This window comes from Homalodisca vitripennis, unplaced genomic scaffold (assembly GCF_021130785.1).
Source record: "Homalodisca vitripennis isolate AUS2020 unplaced genomic scaffold, UT_GWSS_2.1 ScUCBcl_5812;HRSCAF=12722, whole genome shotgun sequence".
Classification (NCBI taxonomy): Eukaryota; Metazoa; Arthropoda; class Insecta; order Hemiptera; family Cicadellidae; genus Homalodisca; species Homalodisca vitripennis.
Window position 1 is genome coordinate 2,828 of NW_025782286.1, and position 12,969 is coordinate 15,796.

General features: G+C 39.7%; 6 protein-coding genes across 6 annotated transcripts; 3 read left to right on the top strand and 3 right to left on the bottom strand.

Annotated features, from left to right (window-relative positions):
* The first annotated feature begins 427 nt into the window (after positions 1–427).
* LOC124373676 (histone H2A) lies at positions 428–889 on the top strand. The gene has a single exon (XM_046832026.1). The coding sequence runs from the start codon at positions 448–450 to the stop codon at positions 820–822; it is 375 nt and encodes a 124-aa protein (XP_046687982.1). The 5' UTR covers positions 428–447; the 3' UTR covers positions 823–889.
* Positions 890–3,709: 2,820 nt separating this feature from the next.
* Positions 3,710–4,145, bottom strand: LOC124373693 (histone H2B). Its single transcript, XM_046832041.1, has one exon. It carries the CDS (start codon positions 4,106–4,108, stop codon positions 3,737–3,739), a length of 372 nt encoding a protein of 123 aa, XP_046687997.1. The 5' UTR covers positions 4,109–4,145; the 3' UTR covers positions 3,710–3,736.
* A 147-nt stretch (positions 4,146–4,292) lies between these two features.
* Positions 4,293–4,756, top strand: LOC124373692 (histone H2A). Its single transcript, XM_046832040.1, has one exon. It carries the CDS (start codon positions 4,313–4,315, stop codon positions 4,685–4,687), a length of 375 nt encoding a protein of 124 aa, XP_046687996.1. The 5' UTR covers positions 4,293–4,312; the 3' UTR covers positions 4,688–4,756.
* A 2,789-nt stretch (positions 4,757–7,545) lies between these two features.
* LOC124373688 (histone H2B) lies at positions 7,546–7,965 on the bottom strand. The gene has a single exon (XM_046832038.1). The coding sequence runs from the start codon at positions 7,923–7,925 to the stop codon at positions 7,554–7,556; it is 372 nt and encodes a 123-aa protein (XP_046687994.1). The 5' UTR covers positions 7,926–7,965; the 3' UTR covers positions 7,546–7,553.
* A 144-nt stretch (positions 7,966–8,109) lies between these two features.
* Positions 8,110–8,573, top strand: LOC124373687 (histone H2A). The gene has a single exon (XM_046832037.1). The coding sequence runs from the start codon at positions 8,130–8,132 to the stop codon at positions 8,502–8,504; it is 375 nt and encodes a 124-aa protein (XP_046687993.1). The 5' UTR covers positions 8,110–8,129; the 3' UTR covers positions 8,505–8,573.
* Positions 8,574–11,363: 2,790 nt separating this feature from the next.
* LOC124373689 (histone H2B) lies at positions 11,364–11,776 on the bottom strand. The gene has a single exon (XM_046832039.1). The coding sequence runs from the start codon at positions 11,751–11,753 to the stop codon at positions 11,382–11,384; it is 372 nt and encodes a 123-aa protein (XP_046687995.1). The 5' UTR covers positions 11,754–11,776; the 3' UTR covers positions 11,364–11,381.
* Between the last annotated feature and the right edge of the window lie 1,193 nt (positions 11,777–12,969).

Here is a 12,969-nt window from a genome sequence, read left to right on the forward strand (position 1 = left end):
CAAGACCGCTCGGAGGCAGCTGCTCGCTGTCCAGAGCGTTTGTCTCCGGCGGGCCACTGGGTCGCCCTGGTTCGTGAGGAACACCGTGGTCAGGGCTTCGTCCAACGTTCCTACCATCAGGAGCTTCGTGGAAGGCCTGACATCGAGCCTCGAAGAAGCAGCAGATTCCTCTCCGTGGGATCACATCCGTGAGCTTCGAGCCCAGGAGGTCCCCCAACTGCGTCTTCCAATGGACGACTGACGACATAGAACGACTACGACTACAACACGACATTCACCCCACTGACAGGTAGCGAAGGCTACTAGGGCTTCGACCCTTGCGACACAAGGTAAAAGCCTAACCGGCAGAGGCCTTGAGAGAAGTGGGGGATCCACCCCCCCACAGTCACAGCGACCTGACCTGACCACGGCTTCTATCTGTATCCCCGCAACCGAGTACAGCGCAACATGTCAGGACGAGGCAAAGGCGGTAAAGTGAAGGGAAAGGCAAAGTCCCGCTCGTCCAGGGCCGGTCTACAGTTCCCGGTCGGCAGGATCCACCGTCTGCTCCGCAAGGGCAACTACGCCGAGCGAGTGGGTGCCGGAGCTCCGGTCTACCTGGCCGCCGTCATGGAGTATCTCGCCGCCGAGGTTCTCGAGTTGGCCGGTAACGCGGCCCGTGACAACAAGAAGACCAGGATCATTCCCCGTCACCTTCAGCTGGCCATCAGGAATGACGAGGAGCTGAACAAGCTCCTGTCCGGTGTCACCATCGCCCAGGGAGGTGTACTGCCAAACATCCAGGCCGTGCTCCTGCCCAAGAAGACCGAGAAGAAGGCCTAAGTCGCCCGCCAGCGCGCGACACAAAGCCGCCCGCCCGGCTCCCACAAACGGCCTTTTTAAAGGCCACCACAATATCACTCGTTTTCACAGTTTACGACTTTAATAATCCTATTTCTCACTCTTGTCGTATATTTCCGACATGTATCTAGTAATTACTATGCTAATTAATAGTAAAACTGTCATTATTACCATCACAAATTACATAAAAATTTAATAATGTACACGAATATATAACACTTTTTGCCAATTGATGTTATCGAATAATAACAGTTTATTCAAATACTAAACAGTGTGCGTAAATTTTATATCTATTTATAACTAATTACTGGTCTTCAAAATATATATATATATATATATATATATATATATATATATTTATTTATATTAATAATTAACACATTTAACTGTACACTTTAAATAGTTGTTTTCACTCTAATTAACCGTATAAAATAAAAAATATCACTTCTCTTTATTGTCTATTATACAATCTTAACTTAAATTCACCGTCTTTGTCATTTTATAATTAGTTTTAAACACGAAATCTAAACCTTTTCTCTCTAATTTAGTCGTTTTACAGCATATTTCTGTGGCTAGAAAACCAATCACTTGTACATTGATTTATTATTAAACTTTTTCTTTTATTTTGTTACAGTAATCGTTTACATTATCATCAATTTTATTTGCAAATATCATTTATATTTATATATATATTAATCCTACTTACTACAGCGAATTCACTGTGTTTACAAATTAAAACTGTTTGCTATTGTTCTTTCGGTATTATTATAAAGAGCAGATTGATTTTCTATTCTTTTCCTGTATTACGAACTTCTGTCAACCTCCGACCGCTCGCGATTTTCACTGGAACTATGTTAACAGTTCAGTTAACAGTGTAGTATTGTTTATATATTATAGCAAAACACAACAATGATTCAGTTTACAATAATTATTATTTTATATTCAAAGTGTGATATAAATTCCAAATGTCGCATAGAATAGTAAGTTGATAGTGATAAATTTTGTTAATTACAAGCACTGTCAACCCCACATATTGCGATATTCACTGGAATATGTTAACAGTTTACATTTAGTTTGTAGTCATAGTGATTTGCAACAAATAAAAATCACTTATTCAGTTATAAATATACTTTATACGTGTATAGTTCAATAATTTTAAAGGTCGTTTAGTAAATTTGAAAAATAGAAGAATCAGCGAATATTCGGTGATTGTAACGAAGTAAATATGTAAATTTGCTGTTATCCACGCTAATTAAATTTAACGTAATTAGTTGTAAACGGATAAAAACGTGGATTAAATATCAGTGATAAACGCGCGCCGCTTGATCTGGGCTTGGAGTTTGCAAGCTCGAGTAAATTTTTTTTCTAAAAGAGCAAGCAGCGCGAAGCGCTGCGCAGCGGGCAAGCATCGCGTGATCTGACAAATTCTGAAAATTTTGTTAAATTCAGAATAGTAGGCTATACTGTTTTAAACGTGTTTCATTACTAATTTGTGTTTTTTTTTTTTTTTTCGTACGGAAATTAATAAACTCGTAAACTTAATCTAATAAACGTAATCTAACTTATATAAATTAAAATAGAGAATGCGGGAACATACTGGAAAATGCCCATTTTAAACTTAAAGTACACTGACTTGGATCACATTACAGTGGTATGAATCAAGCAATCGCAATCAGGTTCGCTAGACCGAGCAGATTTACACTTGTTAACAGACAACTCTCTGGCGCTACAGCTACAGGACTCGGATCTGCAGTATATCCACTCACCTGTCTGTTTTATATGTATTTTCTACGTTATTCCTTTTTATTTTCAAATTTACAACCTGTCCAGGTATCGACAATTGTAAGTAAACCGTCGTTGACAACTCTATTTCACCGTATTAACTAGAAACCGGGAGAATTATCAATGTTAACGGATACGTACACTCTGATTGGTCGAATAGTGACCGACCAATCAAGTCAAGCCACCTCCTACCTATATAAGCGTGTGTTAACAGTTCACTCTATATATTCTATCTCCACGCACATGCGCACTGTACACTAGATGACTTTATCACACGATTTCACCTGTTTAAATACCGTTTTAAAACGTTAAAACTGTATTTAACGTATATCTTGTTGTAATCTAAATCGACCTGTACTTACAACTAGTGGTATTTCGATAAAATATAAATTTTCAAGAGTAACTTTCGGCTCTTATATTGAAGTGTATATAAAACATTACGAATACTATGAATAACGAACGATCAGATCAATTGGGCGATTACCGTATTTGTAAATTTAATGTTTGTTTAAAGATTGTATTTAAACATAACTTAAATAGGTAATTTCAATATAAAACAAGTCGAGAGTTGCTTGTTTTAGCCAACATAATAACACAATTCCAATGTTTACACAACTAAAAGCGGTAAAATAAGCGAAAATTACAAGTTATGTTTAATCAGAGTTCAACGCGGTTCTTGGTTAATATTAGAAGTCATGTGTATAAAACATGACAGAAACTATGGTTTTCGATCGAATTGCAATTGACGTATTTTTTTTTTTTTTTTTTTTTTTTTATTGTAAACTCAAGTGTTTGTTTGAAAAAAAATAAATAAATAAACAGAAAATTATACAATTTTACAGTGAAATCGGACTATGTTTTAAAAAAGAAAAAAAGGAATTGTAAAATTCATGGAATAAAATTCCTGGAATAAAATATTTATGACAAGCACAAAGTCATAAATTTGGTATTTTCGATAGAAAATATAGTCGAGAGCGACTTGAAACAACCAGTTTTACATCGGTTTTACAACTATAAGCGGTAAAATAAGCGAAAACGAAAGAGTTATTGGTGGCCTTTAGAAAGGCCGTTTGTGCGGAGCGGGCTCGCTCGTTGCGGCGCTGGCCTGGCCGGCTTACTTGGAGCTGGTGTACTTGGTCACGGCCTTGGTACCCTCGCTCACGGCGTGCTTGGCCAACTCGCCGGGCAACAGGAGCCTGACGGCGGTCTGGATCTCCCGCGACGTGATGGTCGACCGCTTGTTGTAGTGGGCCAGGCGGGAAGCTTCGGCGGCTATGCGCTCGAATATGTCGTTCACGAAGCTGTTCATGATGGACATGGCCTTGCTGGAGACGCCGGTGTCGGGGTGGACCTGTTTCAGCACCTTGTAGATGTAGATGGCATAACTCTCCTTCCTCCTGCGCTTCTTCTTCTTATCGCCCTTGGTGATGTTCTTCTGGGCCTTGCCGGCCTTCTTGACGGCTTTTCCGCTCGCTTTCGGTGGCATCCTGAGTCGCTGGTTTGTACCGGGAGTATAGGCCAAAATTCTAAAAAAGGCTCTAAGCTGGATATCTGGCGTCGCGCGAGCGCGACCAATAGGGTGGCAGCTCGAACGCGATTGGCCGCGCTCGCGCGACGCCCAAATTCGAGGTAACCCCGAATTTCAGGCCACGGCTTCTATCTGTATCCCCGCAACCGAGTACAGCGCAACATGTCAGGACGAGGCAAAGGCGGTAAAGTGAAGGGAAAGGCAAAGTCCCGCTCGTCCAGGGCCGGTCTACAGTTCCCGGTCGGCAGGATCCACCGTCTGCTCCGCAAGGGCAACTACGCCGAGCGAGTGGGTGCCGGAGCTCCGGTCTACCTGGCCGCCGTCATGGAGTATCTCGCCGCCGAGGTTCTCGAGTTGGCCGGTAACGCGGCCCGTGACAACAAGAAGACCAGGATCATTCCCCGTCACCTTCAGCTGGCCATCAGGAATGACGAGGAGCTGAACAAGCTCCTGTCCGGTGTCACCATCGCCCAGGGAGGTGTACTGCCAAACATCCAGGCCGTGCTCCTGCCCAAGAAGACCGAGAAGAAGGCCTAAGTCGCCCGCCAGCGCGCGACACAAAGCCGCCCGCCCGGCTCCCACAAACGGCCTTTTTAAAGGCCACCACAATATCACTCGTTTTCACGTTTTACGACTTTAATAATCCTATTTCTCACTCTTGTCGTATATTTCCGACATGTATCTAGTAATTACTATGCTAATTAATAGTAAAACTGTCATTATTACCATCACAAATTACATAAAAATTTAATAATGTACACGAATATATAACACTTTTTGCCAATTGATGTTATCGAATAATAACAGTTTATTCAAATACTAAACAGTGTGCGTAAATTTATATCTATTTATAACTAATTACTGGTCTTCAAAATATATATATATATATATATTTATTTATATTAATAATTAACACATTTAACTGTACACTTTAAATAGTTGTTTTCACTCTAATTAACTGTATAAAATAAAAAATATCACTTCTCTTTATTGTCTATTATACAATCTTAACTTAAATTCACCGTCTTTGTCATTTTAAATTAGTTTTAAACACGAAATCTAAACCTTTTCTCTCTAATTTAGTCGTTTTACAGCATATTTCTGTGGCTAGAAAACCAATCACTTGTACATTGATTTATTATTAAACTTTTTCTTTTATTTTGTTACAGTAATCGTTTACATTATCATCAATTTTATTTGCAAATATCATTTATATTTATATATATTAATCCTACTTACTACAGCGAATTCACTGTGTTTACAAATTAAAACTGTTTGCTATTGTTCTTTCGGTATTATTATAAAGAGCAGATTGATTTTCTATTCTTTTCCTGTATTACGAACTTCTGTCAACCTCCGACCGCTCGCGATTTTCACTGGAACTATGTTAACAGTTCAGTTAACAGTGTAGTATTGTTTATATATTATAGCAAAACACAACAATGATTCAGTTTACAATAATTATTATTTTATATTCAAAGTGTGATATAAATTCCAAATGTCGCATAGAATAGTAAGTTGATAGATAAATTTTGTTAATTACAAGCACTGTCAACCCCACATATTGCGATATTCACTGGAATATGTTAACAGTTTACATTTAGTTTGTAGTCATAGTGATTTGCAACAAATAAAAATCACTTATTCAGTTATAAATATACTTTATACGTGTATAGTTCAATAATTTTAAAGGTCGTTTAGTAAATTTGAAAAATAGAAGAATCAGCGAATATTCGGTGATTGTAACGAAGTAAATATGTAAATTTGCTGTTATCCACGCTAATTAAATTTAACGTAATTAGTTGTAAACGGATAAAAACGTGGATTAAATATCAGTGATAAACGCGCGCCGCTTGATCTGGGCTTGGAGTTTGCAAGCTCGAGTAAATTTTTTTTCTAAAAGAGCAAGCAGCGCGAAGCGCTGCGCAGCGGGCAAGCATCGCGTGATCTGACAAATTCTGAAAATTTTGTTAAATTCAGAATAGTAGGCTATACTGTTTTAAACGTGTTTCATTACTAATTTGTGTTTTTTTTTTTTTTCGTACGGAAATTAATAAACTCGTAAACTTAATCTAATAAACGTAATCTAACTTATATAAATTAAAATAGAGAATGCGGGAACATACTGGAAAATGCCCATTTTAAACTTAAAGTACACTGACTTGGATCACATTACAGTGGTATGAATCAAGCAATCGCAATCAGGTTCGCTAGACCGAGCAGATTTACACTTGTTAACAGACAACTCTCTGGCGCTACAGCTACAGGACTCGGATCTGCAGTATATCCACTCACCTGTCTGTTTTATATGTATTTTCTACGTTATTCCTTTTTATTTTCAAATTTACAACCTGTCCAGGTATCGACAATTGTAAGTAAACCGTCGTTGACAACTCTATTTCACCGTATTAACTAGAAACCGGGAGAATTATCAATGTTAACGGATACGTACACTCTGATTGGTCGAATAGTGACCGACCAATCAAGTCAAGCCACCTCCTACCTATATAAGCGTGTGTTAACAGTTCACTCTATATATTCTATCTCCACGCACATGCGCACTGTACACTAGATGACTTTATCACACGATTTCACCTGTTAAATACCGTTTTAAAACGTTAAAACTGTATTTAACGTATATCTTGTTGTAATCTAAATCGACCTGTACTTACAACTAGTGGTATTTCGATAAAATATAAATTTTCAAGAGTAACTTTCGGCTCTTATATTGAAGTGTATATAAAACATTACGAATACTATGAATAACGAACGATCAGATCAATTGGGCGATTACCGTATTTGTAAATTTAATGTTTGTTTAAAGATTGTATTTAAACATAACTTAAATAGGTAATTTCAATATAAAACAAGTCGAGAGTTGCTTGTTTTAGCCAACATAATAACACAATTCCAATGTTTACACAACTAAAAGCGGTAAAATAAGCGAAAATTACAAGTTATGTTTAATCAGAGTTCAACGGTTCTTGGTTAATATTAGAAGTCATGTGTATAAAACATGACAGAAACTATGGTTTTCGATCGAATTGCAATTGACGTATTTTTTTTTTTTTTTTTTTTTTTTTTATTGTAAACTCAATGTTTGTTTGAAAATAAATAAATAAACAGAAAATTATACAATTTTACAGTGAAATCGGACTATGTTTTAAAAAGAAAAAAAGGAATTGTAAAATTCCTGGAATAAAATATTTATGACAAGCACAAAGTCATAAATTTGGTATTTTCGATAGAAAATATAGTCGAGAGCGACTTGAAACAACCAGTTTTACATCGGTTTTACAACTATAAGCGGTAAAATAAGCGAAAACGAAAGAGTTATTGGTGGCCTTTAGAAAGGCCGTTTGTGCGGAGCGGGCTCGCTCGTTGCGGCGCTGGCCTGGCCGGCTTACTTGGAGCTGGTGTACTTGGTCACGGCCTTGGTACCCTCGCTCACGGCGTGCTTGGCCAACTCGCCGGGCAACAGGAGCCTGACGGCGGTCTGGATCTCCCGCGACGTGATGGTCGACCGCTTGTTGTAGTGGGCCAGGCGGGAAGCTTCGGCGGCTATGCGCTCGAATATGTCGTTCACGAAGCTGTTCATGATGGACATGGCCTTGCTGGAGACGCCGGTGTCGGGGTGGACCTGTTTCAGCACCTTGTAGATGTAGATGGCATAACTCTCCTTCCTCCTGCGCTTCTTCTTCTTGTCGCCCTTGGTGATGTTCTTCTGGGCCTTGCCGGCCTTCTTGACGGCTTTTCCGCTCGCTTTCGGTGGCATCCTGAGTCGCTGGTTTGTACCGGGAGTATAGGCCAAAATTCTAAAAAAGGCTCTAAGCTGGATATCTGGCGTCGCGCGAGCGCGACCAATAGGGTGGCAGCTCGAACGCGATTGGCCGCGCTCGCGCGACGCCCAAATTCGAGGTAACCCCGAATTTCAGGCCACGGCTTCTATCTGTATCCCCGCAACCGAGTACAGCGCAACATGTCAGGACGAGGCAAAGGCGGTAAAGTGAAGGGAAAGGCAAAGTCCCGCTCGTCCAGGGCCGGTCTACAGTTCCCGGTCGGCAGGATCCACCGTCTGCTCCGCAAGGGCAACTACGCCGAGCGAGTGGGTGCCGGAGCTCCGGTCTACCTGGCCGCCGTCATGGAGTATCTCGCCGCCGAGGTTCTCGAGTTGGCCGGTAACGCGGCCCGTGACAACAAGAAGACCAGGATCATTCCCCGTCACCTTCAGCTGGCCATCAGGAATGACGAGGAGCTGAACAAGCTCCTGTCCGGTGTCACCATCGCCCAGGGAGGTGTACTGCCAAACATCCAGGCCGTGCTCCTGCCCAAGAAGACCGAGAAGAAGGCCTAAGTCGCCCGCCAGCGCGCGACACAAAGCCGCCCGCCCGGCTCCCACAAACGGCCTTTTTAAAGGCCACCACAATATCACTCGTTTTCACGTTTTACGACTTTAATAATCCTATTTCTCACTCTTGTCGTATATTTCCGACATGTATCTAGTAATTACTATGCTAATTAATAGTAAAACTGTCATTATTACCATCACAAATTACATAAAAATTTAATAATGTACACGAATATATAACACTTTTTGCCAATTGATGTTATCGAATAATAACAGTTTATTCAAATACTAAACAGTGTGCGTAAATTTATATCTATTTATAACTAATTACTGGTCTTCAAAATATATATATATATATATATTTATTTATATTAATAATTAACACATTTAACTGTACACTTTAAATAGTTGTTTTCACTCTAATTAACTGTATAAAATAAAAAATATCACTTCTCTTTATTGTCTATTATACAATCTTAACTTAAATTCACCGTCTTTGTCATTTTATAATTAGTTTTAAACACGAAATCTAAACCTTTTCTCTCTAATTTAGTCGTTTTACAGCATATTTCTGTGGCTAGAAAACCAATCACTTGTACATTGATTTATTATTAAACTTTTTCTTTTATTTTGTTACAGTAATCGTTTACATTATCATCAATTTTATTTGCAAATATCATTTATATTTATATATATTAATCCTACTTACTACAGCGAATTCACTGTGTTTACAAATTAAAACTGTTTGCTATTGTTCTTTCGGTATTATTATAAAGAGCAGATTGATTTTCTATTCTTTTCCTGTATTACGAACTTCTGTCAACCTCCGACCGCTCGCGATTTTCACTGGAACTATGTTAACAGTTCAGTTAACAGTGTAGTATTGTTTATATATTATAGCAAAACACAACAATGATTCAGTTTACAATAATTATTATTTTATATTCAAAGTGTGATATAAATTCCAAATGTCGCATAGAATAGTAAGTTGATAGTGATAAATTTTGTTAATTACAAGCACTGTCAACCCCACATATTGCGATATTCACTGGAATATGTTAACAGTTTACATTTAGTTTGTAGTCATAGTGATTTGCAACAAATAAAAATCACTTATTCAGTTATAAATATACTTTATACGTGTATAGTTCAATAATTTTAAAGGTCGTTTAGTAAATTTGAAAAATAGAAGAATCAGCGAATATTCGGTGATTGTAACGAAGTAAATATGTAAATTTGCTGTTATCCACGCTAATTAAATTTAACGTAATTAGTTGTAAACGGATAAAAACGTGGATTAAATATCAGTGATAAACGCGCGCCGCTTGATCTGGGCTTGGAGTTTGCAAGCTCGAGTAAATTTTTTTTCTAAAAGAGCAAGCAGCGCGAAGCGCTGCGCAGCGGGCAAGCATCGCGTGATCTGACAAATTCTGAAAATTTTGTTAAATTCAGAATAGTAGGCTATACTGTTTTAAACGTGTTTCATTACTAATTTGTGTTTTTTTTTTTTTCGTACGGAAATTAATAAACTCGTAAACTTAATCTAATAAACGTAATCTAACTTATATAAATTAAAATAGAGAATGCGGGAACATACTGGAAAATACCCATTTTAAACTTAAAGTACACTGACTTGGATCACATTACAGTGGTATGAATCAAGCAATCGCAATCAGGTTCGCTAGACCGAGCAGATTTACACTTGTTAACAGACAACTCTCTGGCGCTACAGCTACAGGACTCGGATCTGCAGTATATCCACTAACCTCACCTGTCTGTTTTATATGTATTTTCTACGTTATTCCTTTTTATTTTCAAATTTACAACCTGTCCAGGTATCGACAATTGTAAGTAAACCGTCGTTGACAACTCTATTTCACCGTATTAACTAGAAACCGGGAGAATTATCAATGTTAACGGATACGTACACTCTGATTGGTCGAATAGTGACCGACCAATCAAGTCAAGCCACCTCCTACCTATATAAGCGTGTGTTAACAGTTCACTCTATATATTCTATCTCCACGCACATGCGCACTGTACACTAGATGACTTTATCACACGATTTCACCTGTTTAAATACCGTTTTAAAACGTTAAAACTGTATTTAACGTATATCTTGTTGTAATCTAAATCGACCTGTACTTACAACTAGTGGTATTTCGATAAAATATAAATTTTCAAGAGTAACTTTCGGCTCTTATATTGAAGTGTATATAAAACATTACGAATACTATGAATAACGAACGATCAGATCAATTGGGCGATTACCGTATTTGTAAATTTAATGTTTGTTTAAAGATTGTATTTAAACATAACTTAAATAGGTAATTTCAATATAAAACAAGTCGAGAGTTGCTTGTTTTAGCCAACATAATAACAGAATTCCAATGTTTACACAACTAAAAGCGGTAAAATAAGCGAAAATTACAAGTTATGTTTAATCAGAGTTCAACGGTTCTTGGTTAATATTAGAAGTCATGTGTATAAAACATGACAGAAACTATGGTTTTCGATCGAATTGCAATTGACGTATTTTTTTTTTTTTTTTTTTTTTTTTTATTGTAAACTCAGTGTTTGTTTGAAAAATAAATAAATAAACAGAAAATTATACAATTTTACAGTGAAATCGGACTATGTTTAAAAAGAAAAAAAGGAATTGTAAAATTCCTGGAATAAAATATTTATGACAAGCACAAAGTCATAAATTTGGTATTTTCGATAGAAAATATAGTCGAGAGCGACTTGAAACAACCAGTTTTACATCGGTTTTACAACTATAAGCGGTAAAATAAGCGAAAACGAAAGAGTTATTGGTGGCCTTTAGAAAGGCCGTTTGTGCGGAGCGGGCTCGCTCGTTGCGGCGCTGGCCTGCCGGCCGGCTTACTTGGAGCTGGTGTACTTGGTCACGGCCTTGGTACCCTCGCTCACGGCGTGCTTGGCCAACTCGCCGGGCAACAGGAGCCTGACGGCGGTCTGGATCTCCCGCGACGTGATGGTCGACCGCTTGTTGTAGTGGGCCAGGCGGGAAGCTTCGGCGGCTATGCGCTCGAATATGTCGTTCACGAAGCTGTTCATGATGGACATGGCCTTGCTGGAGACGCCGGTGTCGGGGTGGACCTGTTTCAGCACCTTGTAGATGTAGATGGCATAACTCTCCTTCCTCCTGCGCTTCTTCTTCTTGTCGCCCTTGGTGATGTTCTTCTGGGCCTTGCCGGCCTTCTTGACGGCTTTTCCGCTCGCTTTCGGTGGCATCCTGAGTCGCTGGTTTGTACCGGGAGTATAGGCCAAAATTTTTTTTTTTTTTTTTTTTTTTTTGTTAAGCAGAGGGAAACCTTCAAAAGGTACCGGCGTTCCCGGTTATGTGGGATTCTTACCGCACTAAACCACTCTGCTGCCACGTCCTTCGTGGCCGTACAGCACCTGAACTCTAGGTTCACTGGCTGTAGAATGAAGCGCTGAAACTTAAAATTTTTTATTAGAGTCGCCTAATTAGGAATCACTGTTACGAAAACAAATTAATAATTTAAAAGAAAAAGTATTGAATTTTAACAAACTGCGTCACAAGTTGGGATCGCAGGCTCTCTCCTGTAGATGAATTTGCTACGGTGGGTCGTCCAGGATGGTTGATGGGGCGCCGCCTGTAGTCGTCCGGACCATCGTACGGCGCTGTGATTGCAGCTATATGTTGATGATTCGACGCTGCAGCTGTCTGGAAGAAACTTCTCGGCCGATGCTCTCGCAAACACCTCCAACGTCGGGACTTCTAGGGATTTCCTTATGGTTTCGTTCCGCACAAACCATGGTTGCCGGGTGATAGATCGGAGGGCCTTGTTTTGGATGGTCTGAAGTGACTTGCGGTTAGATCGGCTGCAGTTGGTCCACCAAGCTGTGGAGGCATACATCATAAACCGATCTAACCACAGCGAAAAAAAATTGTGGTCTTGACGCTCATAGGGAGGGGGCGAGCGACGGTTTGTTAGTGGGCCTATTGACCCAGCAATTTTCTTCGCCTCCTCGGCTTTTTTCTTAGCGTGGGGTCCGAAATTTAGTTTAGAGTCTAGAATAACTCCTAGGTATTTGGCATGGGGTTTCCATTGCAATTGGATCGTCATCCAGAGTCACGGGTGGCGGGAGTCTCTTCGGCAATTCTTCTTACGCTTTCTGAAGCAGACAGCTGAACTCTTCTCAGTGTTTATGGAAATGCGCCACTTTTCCAGCCACGGAGAGAGAGAAGGTCCATCTGCTGCTGCATGACGTCAGCGGCTCGTGTCGGCTGAAAGCTCCTGCAGAGGAACATGGCGTCGTCTGCGTACAAGGACAACGTTACCCTAGGTACCAGTGGCATGTCGTTGGTGTAAACGAGATAAAGCACTGGTCCTAGTACGCTTGACCCTGTGGCACGCCCGCCTCGATCGTCCTTTCTGTAGAAAGTTCGCCGTCCACGGCGATGGCGGAAGGTCCTTCCTGT